Source organism: Chenopodium album, chromosome 8 (genome assembly GCF_948465745.1).
Source record: "Chenopodium album chromosome 8, dcCheAlbu1.1, whole genome shotgun sequence".
Taxonomy (NCBI): Eukaryota; Viridiplantae; Streptophyta; class Magnoliopsida; order Caryophyllales; family Amaranthaceae; genus Chenopodium; species Chenopodium album.
This window is the reverse complement of record NC_137841.1, coordinates 18,117,758-18,139,234: the sequence shown is the minus strand read 5'-3', so window position 1 is coordinate 18,139,234 and position 21,477 is coordinate 18,117,758. Positions and strand designations below refer to the sequence as shown.

The 21,477-nt window shown below is 31.4% G+C and overlaps 1 protein-coding gene and 1 pseudogene across 3 annotated transcripts; one reads left to right on the top strand and one right to left on the bottom strand.

Moving 5' to 3' along the window:
- The first annotated feature begins 1,428 nt into the window (after positions 1 to 1,428).
- On the top strand, positions 1,429 to 14,755 carry LOC145642779 (transcription factor JUNGBRUNNEN 1 pseudogene; annotated as a pseudogene). The gene is made up of 3 exons (XR_014115721.1): positions 1,429 to 1,693; positions 4,386 to 4,702; positions 14,212 to 14,755. The product of XR_014115721.1 is annotated as a transcription factor JUNGBRUNNEN 1 pseudogene (transcript).
- A 989-nt stretch (positions 14,756 to 15,744) lies between these two features.
- On the bottom strand, positions 15,745 to 20,539 carry LOC145641741 (elongation factor 2). Of its 2 annotated transcripts, none has more exons than XM_081692675.1 (4): positions 20,408 to 20,539; positions 19,772 to 19,837; positions 19,591 to 19,678; positions 15,745 to 18,451 (listed from the first exon to the last, which is right to left on the bottom strand). In XM_081692675.1, exons 2-4 carry the CDS (start codon positions 19,772 to 19,774, stop codon positions 16,011 to 16,013), a joined length of 2,532 nt encoding a protein of 843 aa, XP_081548801.1. In that variant the 5' UTR covers positions 19,775 to 19,837; positions 20,408 to 20,539; the 3' UTR covers positions 15,745 to 16,010. The 2 variants fall into 2 exon arrangements, with proteins under 2 accessions (XP_081548801.1, XP_081548802.1); XM_081692676.1 differs by having other exon boundaries at positions 19,772 to 19,848; positions 20,408 to 20,477.
- Positions 20,540 to 21,477: the final 938 nt, after the last annotated feature.

Below are 21,477 nucleotides of genomic sequence, written 5' to 3'. Positions count from 1 at the left end.
TGAAAAAATTCAAAGTATTTTTGTTGGACTACAGCTACTTGTTTTTGTGCTGCAAAGTTAGAATTAAATAGCTTCCCCAATGTACTGAAATCATGTCACTGAATTCAAAAAATAATTCAGTTATTAATTCAGTATGGTAACCGGTGAATGAAGGTAAGCTTAGCCGGATTTGTATCCATAGTCCCCTGCTTTTACATTATTGTACATTTGTACTGTTCAAACTCAGTCCCCTATTCTTACATTTTGGCAAAGTTAGGACCCCAGTTGTATACTTTACTCAAATAAAAACAGAGAAAGTAGTAGAGATTTAACAAAAGAAAAGTCAAAATGAGGTACACACATACATCAGGATTATTTATAAATTCTAAATATTGTTTCTAGATGTTGCATACATCATAAGGATAAAAGGCAAAAATCTTGGATTTTTGTCTCAAGGAAGAAATTTCAAAATGATATGGTCAGAAGCAAAGAAAAGAAAGAAAGTTTCTAAAATGTATGGCCCCTCCTCAACTCATGACCCAACAAGTCAATCCTCATGACTTGACTCAGCCGTTTTCACCACCACTTAATAATAATACTTCCATCCTTAATATTAGGATGACTATTCAATGGCCACAATAAACTTGTAGCTATTGTAATTAGTTTTTAATCTTGGCCCTATATTTTTAATAATCAATCTTGTCCATTCATCCAATTGACTTTAATTTTTAATTTTTTAATAAGAAAAAAAAATAAAAAATAAAAAAAACAGTTTTCTTGATTATGATTAAAAAAATTTCAGTTTCTAAAACAAAATACTGTACTTTGCCATTGATTGACGCATATACTTGCAATTTACAAGTTCAAAAGATTCTCCCATCTCCATTAAAAACCAATTACTCAACATTATATATTACTAGGCCCATGATTTTTGCATCAGTTTATCCAAAGAATGAATCATCTTCCGTTAAAGAAGAAAAAGTAGCAAAATAGAAGTAGATCGAATAAGAAGATAAAAGTTGTGAGATTTGTCTCTAATCTTTAAGAAACCAATCATTTGACATTAAAGATCAAAACAAAAATTGAAAACAAGATAAATTATAAGTTTCATCAATTCATCCTTTTTGAACAAAATTTCTAGTATTATAAAATTTGATATATATTTTTTTAATCTCATTTAATTTAATTTTTTTTTTTTTTTTTTTTTTTTTTTTGTGATAAAGTGTATTTTAAAGTCAACTAAATGGATGGATATGATCAATTTTGTAAAATAGAGGGTTGAGATTCACTAGTTACAATGGCCACAATTTTATTGTAGCCATTTGAAAACTGTCCTTAATATTATTTTCTCAAAATATGAAGTATTACAACAAGTATATATTTCATACAACAAAAGGAAAATAAATACTAAAACGTTCGTTGCTAGCTATTATATAATATTATAGTATTATGGAGGTTAAGAGCATGAAGAGTTGCAGTATTCAGGATGATATGCAGCAGGAAACAATAAGTAGTAGCAGCAAACATGTAGTCGCCGTCGAAGGAGGTGTCATCGACGATCATGAAGGACCGCTTCCGGGTTTCCGGTTTCATCCGACCGACGAAGAGCTGGTGTCGTTTTACTTAAAGAGGAAGGTTGAGAAGCGACGTCCCCTTAGTATTGAGATCATTAAGCAGGTTGATATCTACAAGCATGAGCCTTGGGATCTTGCAAGTACGCATTACTACACTCTTACTGAATATATAGATTTGAATCATAAGTTTCTTTACTTTCATTTTTATGGATAAATTAAGTGTAAGATTATTGTGAAATTCAAATATACAGGACCTTACCTCTGATCATAGTGATATAAATAAGAGAACCATATAGCTGTAAGATTATTGTGAAATTTAAATATACACGAACTTACCTCTGATCATAGTGATATAAACCAAGAGATGAAGAGAACCATATAACTGTAAGATTATTGTGAAATTCAAATATGCACGATTTTACCTCTGATCATGTGATATAAATAAGAGAACCATTTACAAATAAAATTTATAAAATTAATTTTAATCCTTTTTAAAAAGGAAATTTTGTCAACAACTACCAATTATAGCCTCAGTTTTGAAAACAATTACCTTTTAAATTTTTTTTTTAAAACAACTACCACAAAAATTTTAAAAGTTAGAATAACACTACCACATTAGTATTTCCGGCTAGAATCTCCGGTGATAGGGGCCCATTTTTCCACTTTCCCTCCAATATGAGTTTCTCTCTCCTCTCTATATAACTGTTTATATAGGTGAAAAGTGGGCCCCTATCACCGGAGATTCTAGCCGGAAATACTAATGTGGTAGTGCTACTTTAACTTTTAAATTTTTTGTGGTAGTTGTTTTAAAAAAAATTTAAAAGGTAGTTGTTTTCAAAACAGAGGTTATAATTGGTAGTTGTTGACAAAATTTCCTTTTAAAAATTTATTATAGGAACATATATATGTTCTTTAGTACAGTGCATGCTAATCTTCGTTACTAGTTGCTGTGAAGCACGTATGGAGTAATTAATATAGATGAAATTCATCTATGGACTTTTCATTATGAATTTCTAATAATGCAACTTCGAAAAAATTCATAAAGATAAAAAAAATTCAAAATATGAAGAAAAATAAAATACGGAAATTTTTTTCCATGATTTCCCTCAAATTCCCTTATTTTGATTTGTGCCATTTAGGGATTAGAAGAGAGAGAAGGAAGAATTGGAGGGAAATCGTGAAGAAAAAAAAACGAAAGAAAAGAGGGTCATTTTTTAAGGTTACATGACAGGTTAATGTCGAGAAAAAAAGTCAATTATTATCGAATTTCGAACTCAAGGTCCCTCAAAGGCTCAAACAACAAAATAAACTTATAAGGTCTATATAAGGTCCTTCTATATAAAATAGTGAACATATTTGTCCTTTCTAGACAAATTTTCCTTTTAATTTTTTCAAATACAAAACAAAAAATACTTCGGAAAAGATGTACAATATTGTTAACTAAAGTTTCCTACCAATATAAAGTAAAAAGACAAAGATTAGATCAGAAAGATCACCCTATTTGACCATCAAGTCTTAGTATATTGTCAACTTTGACCATGTCAAATCATATAATAATCACTATTAATGACAATCAACACTAATAATCTGTGAAAATTTAATCATATACAAACCCAATTAGGGTTAATCTTAAAATCCTGTAAGACAAATTCAATTGGGGTTCCATCTTGAATTGAATTTAACATTTAAACATCACAACTCACAAGTACGTGAAGCAGCTGATAAGGTTTATCCGTCGATCCTCTTATTTCTTCATTTTTTATGTGGACATTTTATGTCTAAGTTTATAATAATTTTTTTATATGCAATATTTTGACTTTAAATATTTATATTATATGATCCACTTTGAATATATTTGATGATTTATCGATAAATAAAATATAGTCATGTATGGTTCTGTTAAAGTATATGATTTATAATGATGTAGATGGCTTATGGATCTATCTATACTTAAAACATACTTCTTATATACTTTCACAAAATTACATAAAATGTGACCTGGGAAATAAAGCTCAATTTCTTGTGAAAATTTTATATTGGAAGTTTGAAATATGACTATCAAAATATTTTAATGATTAGGTAGATTATAATTGACATATTTTTCTCCAAGTAATAAATTATATTACTTTATTTTTAGTATAAAATAGTATTATTCAACAATATTTTTGTTATTCATCAAATTTTTAGTTTCATTTACGAAATTTTATTTTTACTTTATACTTTCTCAAAAAATATTTATTTTTTTGTTGAATTAATATAATTAAAAATTATGTGTCAAAACAAAAAATAATAATTAAAAATTATATTTGCATTGTAGATATTAGATGACTAATTATGTCTATATTATAGAGTAAAATAAATAATATGATAGTCGTATTTCAAATGATTGTTGTAACGGATAATGTTAGGTTCCTTGTATGTTCCTTTCCTTGGATATATGGTTTCTTGTATATGGTTCGCTACTTGCTTTTCTGTTTGTGTAATTATATGCTTTTATATTTTCCATTTCATTTGTTTTGATCAAAGGGATCTATAACGGATAATGATATACAAAGTATACTTTGTAAATTCTCCATAACTATATCACAAGCTACACTTAGCTGATTAGCTCATGCATGCGGATTACATATGGTTTTTTTTATTTTATTTTTTTTATATATATATATTAAATATAGTGCTCTATCTCAATACATACGAAGTATATGATACTTAAGGGCGTAAAATATTATAATATTTTCATCTTCAACTATCTAATCCCTAGTATCTGTATCATAAATATCAATATTATCATAATCTATTTTTAAACTAAGATTTTATATACGTGAATTGCAGAAGCAAGTAGCAGCATAGGAGATAAAGAGTGGTATTTTTACTGCAAAAGGGGAAGAAAATACAGAAACAGCATTAGACCTAATAGAGTAACCGGGTCTGGATTTTGGAAAGCTACCGGGATCGACAGGCCGATCTACTCCAACGGAGGGGAAGGCCCCCAGTGCATTGGCCTCAAGAAGTCACTAGTTTACTATCGCGGAAGTGCTGGAAAAGGCACTAAAACCGATTGGATGATGCATGAGTTTCGTCTTCCCAATGATCTACAACAACAAGATGAGGCTAACTTAGCCAACCCTAAAGACACTGCTCTAGAAGCTGTAAGTAAACATGTTCATGTTTTGTGTTTGCACTTATTTGATAGAGTATGTAGCGAGTCAATTGAATATAGAGATCAATTTTGATACTTCTAATTTTTTTAATTATTAATTAGATAAATCATACGTGCATGATAGTCATTAATAATTGGTAGAACTATTAACGGCCATGCATGGTGGGTAAAGAGGCCTGCCTTTAATATAAAATAAATAAATAAATTGATAATAGTTTTAGGCTCCGACGGTGCCCAAATTACTGCATTAATTCTATGATTATTGAAATCTTTATTTATTTACATTTAACTAGCATTTTAGCCCGTTCAATGCACGGGTTATAACTTATGTTATTTTTTATTTAAATGTATGTTTTTTAATAGTTGAAACTACGAAGTTATTGTTTCATGACTCTTGAGGTGAATGCTATGAAAACTTATATAAAAAAAAAGTGAGGGTGGAATTGTGGAAGAATATGAAGGGATTTAGTAAACTATATATACATGAATATTGTAGAATATAAAATGACATACTCCGTACTTTGTATTTTAAGCTATATTTTAAGTTTAAGAGATAAAAAGACTTTTTTTATTATTATTATATTTCATATGTTTATGTAATAGTTGATTCAACTTTATTCTATCATGGTAGAAACGAAACACTTCATTTTCTTACTTAAATGTGCAAGTTACGCATAAAGATTTTAACATTATGTAATATTTTTAATTTAATTTTTTAAATATTAAAAAGGTAAGAGAAGTAACATGTGGCATATGAGTGAGTTGTGAGGACATGTGGCATATGAATAAGTTGTGTGGACATGTGACATATGAATGATAGTGGTTTAAGTTTTTAAATACTAAAGTATAGATATAGATTTTAACATAATGACATATAATGCGGCAATAACTTAGTGGCTAACATTTATAATATTATTAAAACTCAAATGGACAACATGCTATCGTCATGTATCACCGTTCATTCTTTTATATGACTTGGCGCCACATGAGCACTATGTATCACTTTATGGCTTATGCTTATGACTCTTCATATGTGTAACCTTTGCACTTAATTTTCCAATATAATTTAACTTCTAAATATATAATTGCACATTAAGACATAAATCACACACTAATGGTTGTTGATACCTTAACTTATATGCTAATTTTCGAGATTATTCAATATCAGTTAAGCAATTATACCAAGTACTCCAAAATATGAGAGTGAGGGTTAGCTCAAGTGGTTAGAGCTTCCCTCCCGATCCTAGGAGGTCCTGTGATCGATTCTTACCCCTGCCCCTGTGGCTCTCTAAACATCAAAAAAAAAAAAAAAAAAAAAATACCCCAAAATATTTAAATAATTTTTTTTTTTTTACTTTTTGACAAAAAAGTTATTATTTTATTACATAAAAGTAAAGTGAAAAAATAACAAGCACCCATTAATCTTAAATTTATTAATATACTTTAATTCACGTATATAAATATTGTTGAACACTAACCTTTTAAATTTATTTTTTATCAAACTTATAATTTTAAAGTGATAAGAGGCATTGCTCGGGCCAATAACATATTTAATTGATTGAGGAAGGTGCTACGTGGAACATAAACTTCTTTGCCTTTTCATATATAATATGGATAGATAATAGTTAAGAGTTTTTAATAATATGAAATCCGTGTAGTATCACATTTGACATTTTCAATCAAATATGAGTTATATTCAAATTTACCAATGTTTATTTTTTTGTTGGGAAATTCTCAATGATAGTTATGTAGAATTGCATATTCTCAATGGTAATTACAAAATTATAGTCATGTTAAAGAAACTTAACAAAAGTACTGCTATTTGTGAGAATTTTTTTTACAAATTCTCAGAAATATTTTTGTAATCAACAAATAATTAGCTTAATAAACAAAAATTAACCTCTTGTCAAAATTTCCTCAAAATATATATATATATATATATATATATATATATATATATATATATATATATATATATATATATATATATATATATATATATATATTTTAAAAAAAAAAAAAAAAAACAGCCACCCCAACCCCAAGACCCCAGCCACCCTTACCCCAAACCCCGCAACCCTACTCAGCTCCCACCTCGGCCACCTCCCCGCCCTGCACATATCGCCCCTGAAATTGTCAGCTTTATAATCCAAAATAGTGGGTTGCTGTAATGGGAAATTATTCCCTATCTCACACCATCACCAACCATTCATCATCACCGTCGTTCAATCGTCAAGCTCCTTTTGAATCACCGTTCAATTGCATTTTTTGTGGGTTCGTCATTGTCGTCATGAGCACAGCATCTGGGTATTGGAGCATCAATTGAAGTCCTAGTTGCGATTGGTGGCCGAAATTGTTGTAATTGATGGTGGAATTGTGGTTGTTGATGGTGGATTGGAGCAATTGGTTGCTGGCTGAGTGAGGGGAGAAATTAGTGTTGCTTGGTTGAGGTTTGATTGATGTCGATGTGGTGCTACAGGGGTTGAATTGCTATCTGGTTGCTCGCAACTACTTGCGGTGTGAAGAGAGGTTGCGGGCTGCAGTGTTGATGCGCAGCTGTTGTGTGTTTTTGACGAAATTGGTGGTCGAGGTTTGAGATGCGTGGTGTCGGAATTTGTTTCGAGGGGTTGAAGTGAGGTATCGCCGCTGCCGATGTGGTTTTCAGGGGTAATATGCGCCAGCGAGGGGTATTCGGGGTGGGGCAGGGTAGCGGGTTTTTTTGCTAATTATTAGGTTAATTTTTTTAATTAAGCTAATTTTTTTTGTTAATTACAAAAATATTTTCATATTAAAACTTAACAAAAGTGATGTTATTTGTGAAAATAGGATTTTTTTTTTTGTAAAAAACTACCTTTTATAATCCATTTTTTGCGAGAAACTACCACGAAAACGAAATGTTGTAATTAACTACCTTTTAAAATACAAAATGTTGTAATTTACTACCATCCATCGGAAAGTCAAGTTTGACTTTAATTTTACGGCGTTGACCTAGGCACGTGACCTTTAATGAAAAAAAAATTCCCCCTTTTTTCCCATTTTCTCCCTCCCTTTCCCCAATTAACCTCATTTCATCCCCAAATCCCTAATTTCAATTCGAAAAAAGGGGGAATTTTTTTCATTAAAGGTCACGTGAGGGTCACGTGCTTAGGTCAACGCCGGAAAATTAAAGTCAGACTTGACTTTCCGATGGATGGTAATAAATTACAACATTTTATGTTTTAAAAGGTAGTTAATTACAACATTTCGTTTTCGTGTAGTTTCTCGCAAAAAATGGATTATAAAAGGTAGTTTTTTACAAAAAAAAATTGTGAAAATATGTAGAAAAAAAATTGTTAACAAGAATGTGCAATTTTACGTAGTTACCATTGAGAATTTCCTTTTATTTTAGAAAAAATTGATAAAAATAATCCCACCTTTTAACTGTCTTTTTAAATTAGTCCAACCTTTGGATTAACTACATATAATCTAACCTTTAACATCTATCTTCTTAAAATGGTCCATTGCCGATTGAGACTTAATGATAACCTATCCAATAAGTTAACTATACAAGTGTCTTGTCCTGAATGGTTCCAAGTTTATTAATTAAATTTTAAAATTAAAATTATTTATTTAATCAATATAAACCCACCCAACGGACCACCTGAACAACTGACCACCAAGTCCTCCACCACCCAGCAGCCCGGCACCGACATAACACTACGCAACTGACCACCCAACCCATTGACCTCCCTCCCTCAACCCCACTGACCAACCCAAACACACGATGACCTAAACTAATCACCAAACAAACCACGACTCAAAACCCGAGTATTGAAACCACCACCGAAAACACCCCTCAACCTCCACCCAAAATCTGACTGCCAAACCATCCAAACACTCTGAGTAACAACCATCACAACCAAAAACCACCCAAATTCAAAGTCAAAATAATAAACTAACAATTTTGATTCCCAATTTGCAATATTAGACGAAAATCCTTTCTACAAATTAGATTTGTGATTCTTGCTCTTGATGGGTTTCATCCGATACCACCCTGACTACATTTATTTTGGTGAGGGAATTGTTAAAATAGGGGAATCCAAGTAGTATTCTGCCTTTTACGGAAATGCCCAAATTGATGTGTACAATGTACATCAATTATTAAGATTTTCATAGTAATTTTTTACAAAAAGGAAGATTGTTGTGTTAGAGAATGAAGGAAGACAGAGGACGAAAGATAGCAGTTTGGAGGAAAACCAACAAAAATATTTTAATTATCTTAAAAAAAAATGTTTATTACCTATAAAGCAAGTAACGGGTTAACCGAACCATTTTGAGCAGACTATGACAAAAGGTTGGTTTATATTGAGTTAATCAAAAGGTTGGATTATTTTGAGAAGGTCCTTTTAAGGGTGGGATTTTTCTCGTCCATTTTTCCTTTATTTTATTTAACCAATGTTTTTCACCTATACATTAAGTAAATTTGTAATCGATTTTTTTTTATTCCTTTCACTTTTTTTTTTTTTTTTTTTCACGTTATAAAGCAATATAATTCATTATTTATGACCTATTTTTTTTTTTTTTGAAAACATTTATAAGTCACTTGATTATTACGAAGTACTTTTTAAGTTTTAAGAATGAGAATCTTAAAATTAAGGAGTATAAAAACGATAAATGTATAGAGACTAAGGGTTTGTTCTCATTGACTGAACTCAGCTGAACTAAATTAAACTGAGCTGAACTGAACTGAACTGAACTGAAATGAATATTTTATAAGAGAAGGAAATTTGGAGCTGAGCTGAACTGAACTGAACTGAACTGAATTTCAACGTAAGAGAACAGGCCCTAAGATGGCTTATTATTACTCCTTTTATTCTATAATATTCTTCTCACTTAGAACCATTTTGTAAGACAAAATATATAGGTAAATAAGTAAATCAATGCAAAATGGATGAACCAAAAAAAAAAAAAAAAGTAGTTATGTTACTTATATATGGTAAATATTAATGTGACATTATTGAAAAGAGAAAGTCATTACAAAAAAGGTAGTCTATTATAGCAGCATTAATTTAAGATAGACTACCTTTTTTAATGACTTTCTCTTTTCAATAGTCACATTAATATCTACCAATAGCACTATCAAAATTGGATTGGTTCTTTTTCGGTTCGGCAAGAGGATTTTAGTGGCAGGAAGATATTTTATACTATGATAATAATTCGGCAGGAAGATATTTTATACTATGATAATAAATTTTCAATAAATATTAGTTTGGCAGGAAGAATTTTTATACTATGATAATTAAATTACATTTAAAACACCTTTTAACTTGATTTTAATATTCTCTTTATAGTAAGCAGTTTGTAGCCAATTCGTTTATAAGCGGTCCGGTTCTTAAACGATTCGGTTTGCAAGCGGTTCGGTTTATAAATGGTTCGGTTTATATACAGTTCGGTGCAAACGGGTTGCGGGTTGTGAACGGTTCGGTGTAAACGGTTTTATCCCGGTTCAAACGATTTCGGGTTGTAAGCGATTTCGGGTTAGAAACAATTCGATTCTTTTTCGGTTCGGTTTGATTTCAGTTCGGTTTAGAACTGATTCGGTTCATTAACAGGTTCGGTTTTTATACGGTGTAACGTTATTTGGATCGGTTCGGTTTCGGGTTCATTCACATACGGTTCGGATCGGTTTTCGATTTAAAAAAAAAAAAGTTTTTAATCGGTTCGGTTCTCATTTGAGTCGGTTTGTTTCGAACAGTTAAACGGTTTCGGTTTGAAATTTGACAGCACTAATTAATACCGGTCAATATAATGCTCTTGACTAAATGTTACATAATCAAGTGTGACAATTAAACAATTAACTCGTTTGGTTAAAAGGAGTATTAAACTTTAAATCTAGAGGTAACTCGTCATGCATACAGCATACACACTGACTTTTTTTTTCTTTTCTATGAAAGAAGTTTCAAAAGATTGTCACACGGCATCTACTAACAATTAACAGACAAACTATATTTAACAAAGTCAAATAAGAACCAACCATGATGAGAGGTAAGAATTCAAATGCAAAGATCCAACCATTTCTCACATTCTTTGTTCATTGTTTCATACAACTTATAAGCATATGTATTCACTTTCAAATGCACAATGTATCCCTAAGGTTTTTAAGAAAAAATACCAAATACTCCTAAATTCGTAACAAATGTAAATTTTGTTAGATTGAGACCCCCTAAGCATTAAATTATATTACATTATTATAGTGTAATGCTACTGTAATGCTAAAACAATTTATTATCAATTAAACTTAGGCTCCGTTCTCTTCAAATTAATTTTGCTGAACTGAAATTATTTTTACTGAACTGAAATTATTTTTACTGAACTGAAATTATTTTTCCTGAACTTAAATTATTTTTACTGAACTTAAATTATTTTTACTGAACTTAAATTAATTTTACTGAACTGAAATTATTTTTGCTGAACTGAAATTATTTTTACTGATTTTCTATTATAATTCTTCTTTAATAGAACTGAATTTTGCTGAACTGAAATTATTTTTACTGATTTTCTATTATAATTCTTCTTTAATAAAACTGAATTTTGCTGAACTGAACTTATTTTTACTGAACTAAAATTATTTTTTCTGAACTGAAATTAATTTTACTGAACTGAACTTATTTTTACTGAAATAAAATTATTTTTACTTAATATTATTTTTTTTAAGGTGAAGAGAACAGGGCCTTAATTAATAAATCAAATTCTAACACTTGAAAGTTTAGAATTTAGAATGATAGTTGGAGTTCAAATTTTAATGTATAGTATTAGGCGGTTTTATTGTATATATATAAAGTATTAACAAAGAGTTCGTGTGTGGGCATGATTTTAGTTTGAGAAGTTAGTAATATGTGCTTTTGTTAGATGATAAGGGTATTTTGTGCTTTTTTTTTTTTTTTTTTTTTTTTTTTTTGTACAAACCTTAAGAGTTCATGGAGCATTTAAAGATTTTTATGGGTACATAGTGCATTTTTCAAAAAATCAAGGGTACACGGAATAATTTCCCTAAATTAATTTTTTTTTTAACATCAAAATAATACTTATTAAGTTAGTTTTTTATACGAAATTTTATTAATAGTGCATCCTATTTTAAAGTTAAATTACATAAACTCCTTATACAGCCAAAAGTAGAAAAAGATTTCTTATGATTTTAAGAATTAAATTACATCCACTACTTCGTGAAATAGCAAAGAGAATATATATATATATATATATACAAAAACTTTTGTATACATCCGGTTTACACTAATATTAGTGTACATCGAGCAGTATAAGGGTAACTTTTAGCTAATTTTAGGGTAACTTTTTGCCTGTTTTTGGGTAACTTTAAACATAATACAATTTTTATATAAATAGACAACAAGAAAAGTTTTATAAAGATAATTTAATTACATTCAATCATTAATAATTGATTTTTAGTCATTTAAAATGTGATTCTTTACTAATAAAGTGTAGATAATTTTTATTTGAATTGGGTTACTTTTACGCATATTGGGGTAACTTTTATTCATTTCAGAGGTAACTTTTAATCACTTTAAGCTATCTTTATAATGGATGTACAATAATTATTGTACATCCGATTTTTTAAAAAGTTTGTGATATATAAATAAATAAATAAATAAATACATACATATACATATACATATACATCATATACATATACATATACATATACATATATATATATAACTGATAATATATGATTAAACAAAAACACTCTCTGGGTTTTCATAATGTTGCACCATTTGTTTTTTAGGAAGTTTTCCGTATATTACACCATACCCATTTTAGGAATATAAACATTCCTTCTTACATTGCAAATAATTAATACTATACCTTTATTTTTTAACACATACTTTTTTTTTTTTTTTTTTTTTTTTAATCACATGGGAAAAAAATTTCCTCTCTTCCTTTTTCCCACAAAGAAAAAAATAATAATAAATAAATAAAATTCTTACCCTCTCCTTATAGTGCAATATCAAAAGAATAGAGAAAGTATAGAGCAACTCCAATAGTTGTAGCTAGGGACTTGCTTGCAATTTCAATAATTCCCTAGCTACTAGCTTGATCATTGGAGCTAGAAAACTCAATTAGCTTGGCAAAGCTAATTTGCTTGGAAATTAAACTTGTCAAAAATAAAATGCTCATTGCACCAATTAAGCTCTTTTTATGTATTTTTTTTTTATTCGACGACTACTACTAAGCTAATAGCTAGCCATTGGAGCAAAAAGTAGCTAAAATGATGATTAGCTTCAAAACTTATGTGGCATGCCAAGCTAATTGTGAAATTAGCTTTGCCATTGGTGTTGATCAAGGTGCCAATGATTTTTCTAAAAAAAAAGGGTAAACTTTTTTATTTTCATACATGAATAATTTAATTGTTTTTTTCCTTATAATGAAATGAACTAAAGAAGTTAATTTGTTTATTAATTTTTTAGATGATCATGACAAATATTTTAGGGCATCAAGAGAAGAAAAATACAAAAGATAGGGCATCAAAGTGAAATCATCAAATCATTGGACTTAGTGAAATATAGTATTAAAAACTAGCTAAGTACAATTATCATTTTTCGTTCTTGTATTAATATATAAATGCACCTCAGGTTATTGTTTACAATATCAAATATACAATAAGATATTAAAGTGTTGAGCAAATAAATAATCAATTTAATTGGAAGGAGGGATTGATTATATCATCATATTATGAAAAGGATTAATCATGCATGATGTTATATTAAATTGAAAGTTGAGACATACAAAGTATGTATCTAGTATCTACAATTCTACATTAAACGGTAAACAAATTAATTTTTGTATATATATATATTGTAAATGGTAGAAGCATTTGTTTAATATAGATATGTGCTAATGTGCTATCATATTACAAAGTATGTATTATTATTGTGTATGAGAGATTTTTTTGTAAGGGATGGAGTAAATTATGAGCTTTTAATAAATTAGGAAGAGTAATTTATTTTTTTGACAAAGAGATAATGACTTTATTTAATATACTCCTTCCGTCCCTTAATTAGATTCCTACTTCTCTCTATTATATGAAGAATAAATGCTAGATATTGGAATCTGATTAAGGGACGGAAGGAGTATAAAATATCTTCTAAATTGACAATAAATTAGGAATGCATGATAGAATTATGCAACAATTTATAAATTTCATGTCTAATTTCACGTAAGGCCAGATGCATATGTTTCATTCACCTACTTGATATTCTATTACTTATAATTTAAATTATTTGAACTTTTTTTTTTTTTTTGAAGAACTTTAAATTATTTGAACTTACCTACACTTTGACAATATTTTCACTTATATGTGCTACTAAGAAGTAACAGTTTGGTTTTTCCTTACACCCAGAAGTAAACTCACACGTCAATTAGTTAGGTTATTAATTAAATTTTTATTGTTTAAATATGGAGATCGAATACTGTTTTTAATGTTGGGTTTTATTATTATTGCAGGAGATATGGACACTTTGTAGAATATTCAAGCGAAACAAAAGGCACACACCTGATTGGAGGGAATTATCTAACAAAAAGAATGCTGTAAATTCAAGCTCAAAAACAAGCAGCATTGATTCCAACACTAATCAAGAATGTTACATTAGCTTTGCAACTCATCAATCCTCAACACCTAACAATGGCTATACTAATCTTTTCGTCCCCAACGAAGAGACTAATAATAGTAATAATACTAACAACGTTTGCATAGGAACTCAAAATATTACTACAGGTGATGATGAAAAAAACGCACATTTTCAAGCAGATCATCAGCAACAACTGAATCATATGGCTCAAAATTCTTCATGTACAACGCGGCCGAGCATGTTGGATCATGTTCTAACAAATGACGGGAATGATTTGCAGTATTTTGCTTATTATGAGCATAATTGGGATGATCTTAATTCAGTTGTAGAGTTAGCTGTGAAAAACCCTTTTCTGTAAGTATATTAAGTAACATATTAATTATTAACATATTGTTTATATAATACGATAGGAAAGTTATAATATGTCAAATTAAACTTTTGGATTTTAATTTGCTCTAAGGAGAATTTTTGTTCTTATAAACTTCTACTGTAATTTTTTTTTTCTTTAGAGATTTAGTAATATTGCTATATATGTTGATGTAGGACTCGTATAACTAATTGTTTACAGCTAGTATACACCCAAGAGTATCAAATATGCAGAAACACACACCCTTACCTTTTCTTTCTTTATCATTGAAATCTCATTTCACATTTTTACTCATTTTTTTTTTTAAATTTGGTGAATTTGATCACAACGTAGGCATCGACGCATCGTTTAAGTAATTCCACTTCTTGTTTTCTTTTATGATGTGCATTAATCTTATTCTTATTTACAGATTGGAGAGGGTAATGTACATAAAAACAAGCTACTCAAACAATTGGTATACTAATTCCCTCCTAAAACTTCTCTGCTTTCACATTAATGTACATTTTAATAAAATCATTTTTTTTTTTGGTGTTGATTTATTCATTTTATAAAAGTGCATTCTCTAATCTTGCTTGGAAATCTATACGATCATTTACTTTGTGGAATCGCATTCTTAAGGTACACAAAACTTACAATGGTATGAACTATGAAGTGAATGTACTTTGAAATAAATTGACATTTTTTTTTATATGTTTCTTTTATTAAGTGAACCAGCTCGTCTAAGTTCTTCAAATAAGTTAAACGATGCCAAAGAAAGGAAAAATAAATTTAAAATTAAACAGTTTTGTCAAAGAAATTGATTTTATGAAAAACCAGTTTTTATATTAAAAAAATTCACTGAAAATTAAAAAAACAAAAAATTGACATAAGTTCACTAGTTTATTATTACCACATTACAGTGATAATCACAGCTTAATTAGCCATTAGAACACTTCAGATCTCGACCAATTTAACAAGTCACAAACATGGAAATTTTGCACCAAATTTGCACCTGCTGAGTAATAACAAAATATAGGCATCACAAACTTTCCTAGATCTGGCTTGAAAAAACCAAGTCATCATATCAGAGAAAATTCAGTCTTTCAACCTCATCAGATTGCAGATATATATAAGGCAACACAGAAATCATCTACTGGAGGAAAGACGTTAAAAATCTACTACAATACAAAGTTTTTAAATCTCCCACAAACGGGAAAAATAATACTCAACGTAACATACGATAACAGTATCTCTAGATGGAGGCAAAATGATGGAAACAGAAATAGATAGAACACCAAAGTAACTTCACAAACAACTCACAGATGAGATTATAGCTTGTCCTCAAACTCAGAAAGTGGGGTAATTGCTTCCTTCAATCCCTTCCTCTTACGAATGTTTCCAACAAGGGCTGCAGCTTGTGATGTTGGGTCCAGAGGATCCTGAGTCATTATTTCCCAATGATCAAACACACACTGTGGGAAAGCTTGACCAGAGGTTGCAGCTCTCAAAGTACTTGAAAATCCGAAGGACTCGACGACAGGAAGGTAAGCCTTGATGTTGTAGAGTGGGGTACCAGGTCGCTGCATTTCCTCAAACACATGTCCACGTTTCTGGTTAAGAACACTGTAGATACCACCAAGAGCTTGTTCAGGAGCTTGGATCTCAACAAGATAGATGGGCTCCATCAATCTGGGCTTGGCAGTTAGCTGGGAAGCGTACATGACTCTCCTAGCGGTTGGAATAACCTGCCCACCTCCTCTGTGGATGGCGTCAGCATGGAGAACCACATCACAAACCTCAAAGCAGATACCTCTCATGTTTTCTTCAGCCAAAGCACCTTCTTTTGAAGCCCACTGGAAACCAGCAACAACAGAGTCCTTAATTTCATTGAGATACTGGACTCCCTTACACATATCAACCACCATGTTGGGACCAGTAGTTTCTGGACCAAAACACCAGATCTTCTTAGCAAGATCCTTGTCCCACCCAAATTCCTCAGCCAAGATCTTGGAACGGATCTTGGGGTCGTCTCTTGGGCCAATTCTTCCTTCATCAATGGCCTCGGCAAGCCCATCTTCCATTGGACGAGCTTCCATGTATAAACGGTTGTGCTTGTTGGGAGACTTGCTCATCACAACACGGCTTGACTTCTCAAGAACAGTCTCACGGAAGGATACAACAGGGTCTGACTTGCTGATTTCAGCCCCACCCATGAAGTCGTCCTGCAGATCCTTCAAACAGATTTCCAGATGGAGCTCACCAGCACCAGCAATAATGTGTTCACCCGATTCTGTAATGCTACAAAGAACCATAGGATCTGACTTGGCCAAACGCTTCAGACCTTCAACAAGCTTGGGAAGATCAGATGCAACCTTACACTGCACAGCAACACGGACAACAGGTGATACAGAGAACTTCATGGCTCGGATTGGGTGGGCATCCACTTCCTTCTCGTTTGTAAGAGTGGCATTCTTTGTGATAAACTGATCCAAACCAACCATAGCAACAGTGTTTCCACATGGAACATCTTCAACAGTTTCCTGCCTTTTTCCCATCCAAATGACAGTTCTCTGGACATTCTTAACATACAGATCTTTTTTCTCCCCGGGAACATAGTTAGGTCCCATGATTCTAACCTTCATACCAGTTGAAACTTTTCCCGCAAAGACACGGCCAAAAGCAAAGAACCTCCCCTTGTCAGGTGCAGGAATCATTTTTGATACATAGAGCATCAAAGGTCCCTCAGGGTCACAGTTCCTGATTGCTGTCGCATAGACATCATCCATGGGCCCCTCGTACAAGTTCTCCACACGATATCTCTGAGCCGTTGCAGGAGACGGCAAATGATAGATCATCATTTCAAGTAAAGCACTGCTAGCTGGGAGCCAGGTCTGCATGACACGCTTCATTAATGCCTTACCCATCAATTCTTTTTCTTCAGACTTCAATTGGACACCAAGCTTTGTCAGCATGGGCCACAGTTTATCCTTTTGATCATTCATGCAAGTAGCAATGACCTGCTTGATGGGCTCATAGCAAAATTGAACAAATCCACGTTTACATGTAGCTGTCCCAGTGTTCTTGGTGGTCCACTTCTTGGTGGCTGGGTCAAAAAAGTTCTCACCCCAGAGACGTTCCATCATCTTAGCCTCATCAACACCGAACTTAGATGCATACATCTTAGCAAAGTTGGACAGAGTAAAAGCCCACCCATGGAGACCAGCTGAGAAAGCAACTGTTCCCTTCTCAGGGTAAACTTGGACATCACCCAGAAGGGGATCTTCATAGGTAGCCATGATGACATTAGCATTCTCAATAACCTTCTGGAATGTTGTGTAAGCCTCCTCTCCATCAACCTGGAGCTCAAGGAAGCAACGGTCCATCTTATTAACAGTAAGAACAGGCCTGATCCTCTCACCAAGAGCCTGGCGAAGGACAGTCTCAGTCTGGACACATACACCCTCAATACAGTCAACAACGACAAGAGCTCCATCAGTGATACGCAGAGCAGCAGTAACCTCTGAAGAGAAGTCAACGTGCCCAGGGGAATCAATAAGATTGATCAGATAATCATTGCCATCACGCTCTCCCTTGAATGCATTCAAAGCTTCATCTGTCATCTGATAGTACAGAGAAATTCCAGTGGACTTGATGGTAATACCACGCTCAGCTTCATCAGCACGGGTATCAGTCATACGTACATCACCAGCAACTTCCTGGGCAATGATACCAGCAGCAGCCACCAAAGAATCAGTGAGGGTTGATTTTCCTGTATATAAGAATAAAGCAATAAGGGTTAAAAAAAACAAGTCCAGCAGATAGCAACTTAATGGTATAAATGACGATAATTGGGCACCATCTACAAACTAAAAAGAGCATAAACAAAGATTTCCATGAAACAAAGAGATAAAAGTAATGTCCTGGTTCAATAGAAATACGATAACTTTACCCAATATACTAAGACTTAAGCATCCTAAACATGTTAATTTACAATTTTATGCAAGAGTGATTACAAAGGACCTTAATCAAATTTTGAGATCTTTTTAACAAGAAAAAAGCAAGCATGAATTAAGAATTCTTTACAACATAAAAGACAACAACATTCCACTGTAATTCAATGTAGATTTGACAACATTGCAGAACACATCAACATTTAAAGCAGCAGACATAAATTTGAGCTTAGTAAACAAATTTGATGACACCAATAGAAGCAATCAACAGGAAAACACACTTACTTGAAACAAACACATACTCAATAGACCATATTCTGAAATATCAACCACTTTTACTACTCCTTCCATCCCCTTTTGATAGTCCCTTATGGACATCTTTCACGGGAATTAATAAACACAAAAAATAATTGTTTAAGTACATTGAAAAAGTAAATTGACATTGGGTATGCAAAAAATTAGAGAGAGAAAGTAATAAAAGTACATGAGAAAACAAAATTTACTTGGGAAAGTTAAATTTACACAAATATAGTTGCAAATTAGAGGGAATTTTGATAAAAAAATAATATTAATAGTTGTTAGAAAAGGCAAATGGGATGAAAATTTTGGGACTAAAATTTGTCCATAAGGGACTATCAAAAGGACACAGAGGGAGTAAATACAATAAGCATGAATAAAACGATTCACAGTATAAGACAATGACAACAATTCTTTCCACTTATTGCACAGATAGCACCTACTACCTCCGTTAAATGTGTTTTGCAACTTTGGAATATTTTATATCACAAATAATGCCCAAAGTTGCAAATACTCATCAAACTTTATGACACTGATTCAAGCGATTAACAGGTAAACACAAGAACTAGCATCAATCAGAGTATTGGATTAATGTATAATGACTTTTCGCAACGTAGCAAACAAGCAATAAAGATACAAGACTATAAAAAGGATTCGTTACCATGATCGACATGGGCAATAACAGACATATTACGGATGTTATGTTTGCAGTCCATAATCCTGCGGAGCTCATCGGCTGTAAACTTCACCTGCAAACCCAATACATTAAAATTGAGTTACAAAATCAACAACACAAGCATGCAACTAATGTAATACAGTAGTTTAGAATATACAAAATATACCATTTTCGCTACTCTCTAAGAGAAAGCACGGGCTATATGCCGATACAGAACACTCCTAAACAAACCCTGCACACCAACTAAAGAGTCAATAATTAATTGAAAACGAAATGAACAACGAAATTGATAACATACTACATCAAAATCATACAAACTTAAATAATATGTCAGATTAATGAAAATATAGCATTTAAACAACAAAATTGCTGGAAATTCCACAAGATAAGTGACTATTTAAATTGTTTTATTAAAAATTCATCATGTTCGACAAAACGGAGAAACAATAACAGTAATTCCAGATCCAAAACATTTCAAATCAAATCCGAAATCAGTAATCACAACTCAATTTTATAAAAATAAAGATAAGGAAATTAAATCATTAATTCAGGCGAAATAATAAAATTTGAAAATTCAATATCAAAAAACTTCAATCGAATTTTAATACAATATTCAATCATAAAATTTAACTCCAAAGCTAAAATCACTCCAAATCAACAAGTAATAAAAAAACAAAGCAATCAAATAAGCGCAAAAACAAACAATCCGATACAATCAATCAGTTCAACAAATAATAGATAAATCAATACAACATAACAACATCTAAAAGATCAAAAAGGAGATGAAGGTTGCGAAATTTACCTGAGAAGGAGGAGTTTTAGGGTTTGTTAGAGATAGAAATGTAGAGATAAAAATGAGTGGAGAAGAAGAAATGAAGAAAAAAAGCTACGGCTGGGTGAAGAAGGAGGGCTTATATTGTGAGGGTTCAACAAAACCCTAGGCGAAATGGGCGCTGATGGATCGGATATGCGCATGCATTGATTGCATATACCATCTCAACTTGACATCTTTCTCATTTTACTCAGCTCCGGAATCCCGAACCTAGCCTTATTCATTACTCATATACGAAGTATATGTAATAGTCCGTGTTGTTATGTATATGTTGGTGTATCTATACTCTTTTAATACTAAAGTAATCCCCGTAGTTATCCCTAAGTACACGTGTCATCACCATATAAAAAATTTTCCCACCAAAAAATTGTGTTACCTTTTAAGTTTTTTTTTTTTTTTTTTTTTTTTTTTTTTTTTTTTTTAAGTGTGTTACTATATCTAAAGGAGAAGTTTTTGCCTTACATGAGTGATATCCAACAATAATAATTTAAATAAAATTAAAAAATATAGTTATATTGAATGAAATGTTAGGTCAAATTACATAATACGAGTACTATTAATATATCATCAACAAAGATTTTTTTTTTTCCCCAACCAAAATAACATGAATAGTTAGTACTTTTTTTTTATTAAGAAAAGGGTAGCTTTCATATTACGGATACTAAAATCTAATTAATTCTTCCGTCTCACATTAATTGTAATGTAATTTAGATATTGAGATTAATCTTATGGTATATCACAATGTTTATTGTACTTTTTAAATATATATTTTTTTGTATTTCTAATGATTCGTTTTGTACAGTTTCTAATAAACAAATAGTCCGTTCAAAAAAAATAAACAAATAGTAAAATATTATTGTAAAATCGTGCATAGCACGGGTTTTGAACTAGTAATATGGCTAAATCATACCAAGCAAAGCTTGGTGGAAATGGTGGGGAACTCACCTTGTGACTAGGGATGTCACTGGGACGGGTTAAGTAGGAGACCCGCCCCAGTCGGGTGGTGGGGCGGGGATTGGGATAAAAATCATATCCGCTAT

Excerpts from the sequence above, each read along its gene's own strand:
- LOC145641741 (XM_081692675.1), bottom strand. Across the intron at positions 18,452-19,590 it reads TATTGCCCATGTCGATCATG|GAAAATCAACCCTCACTGAT; the intron begins GTAACGAATCCT and ends TCTTATATACAG.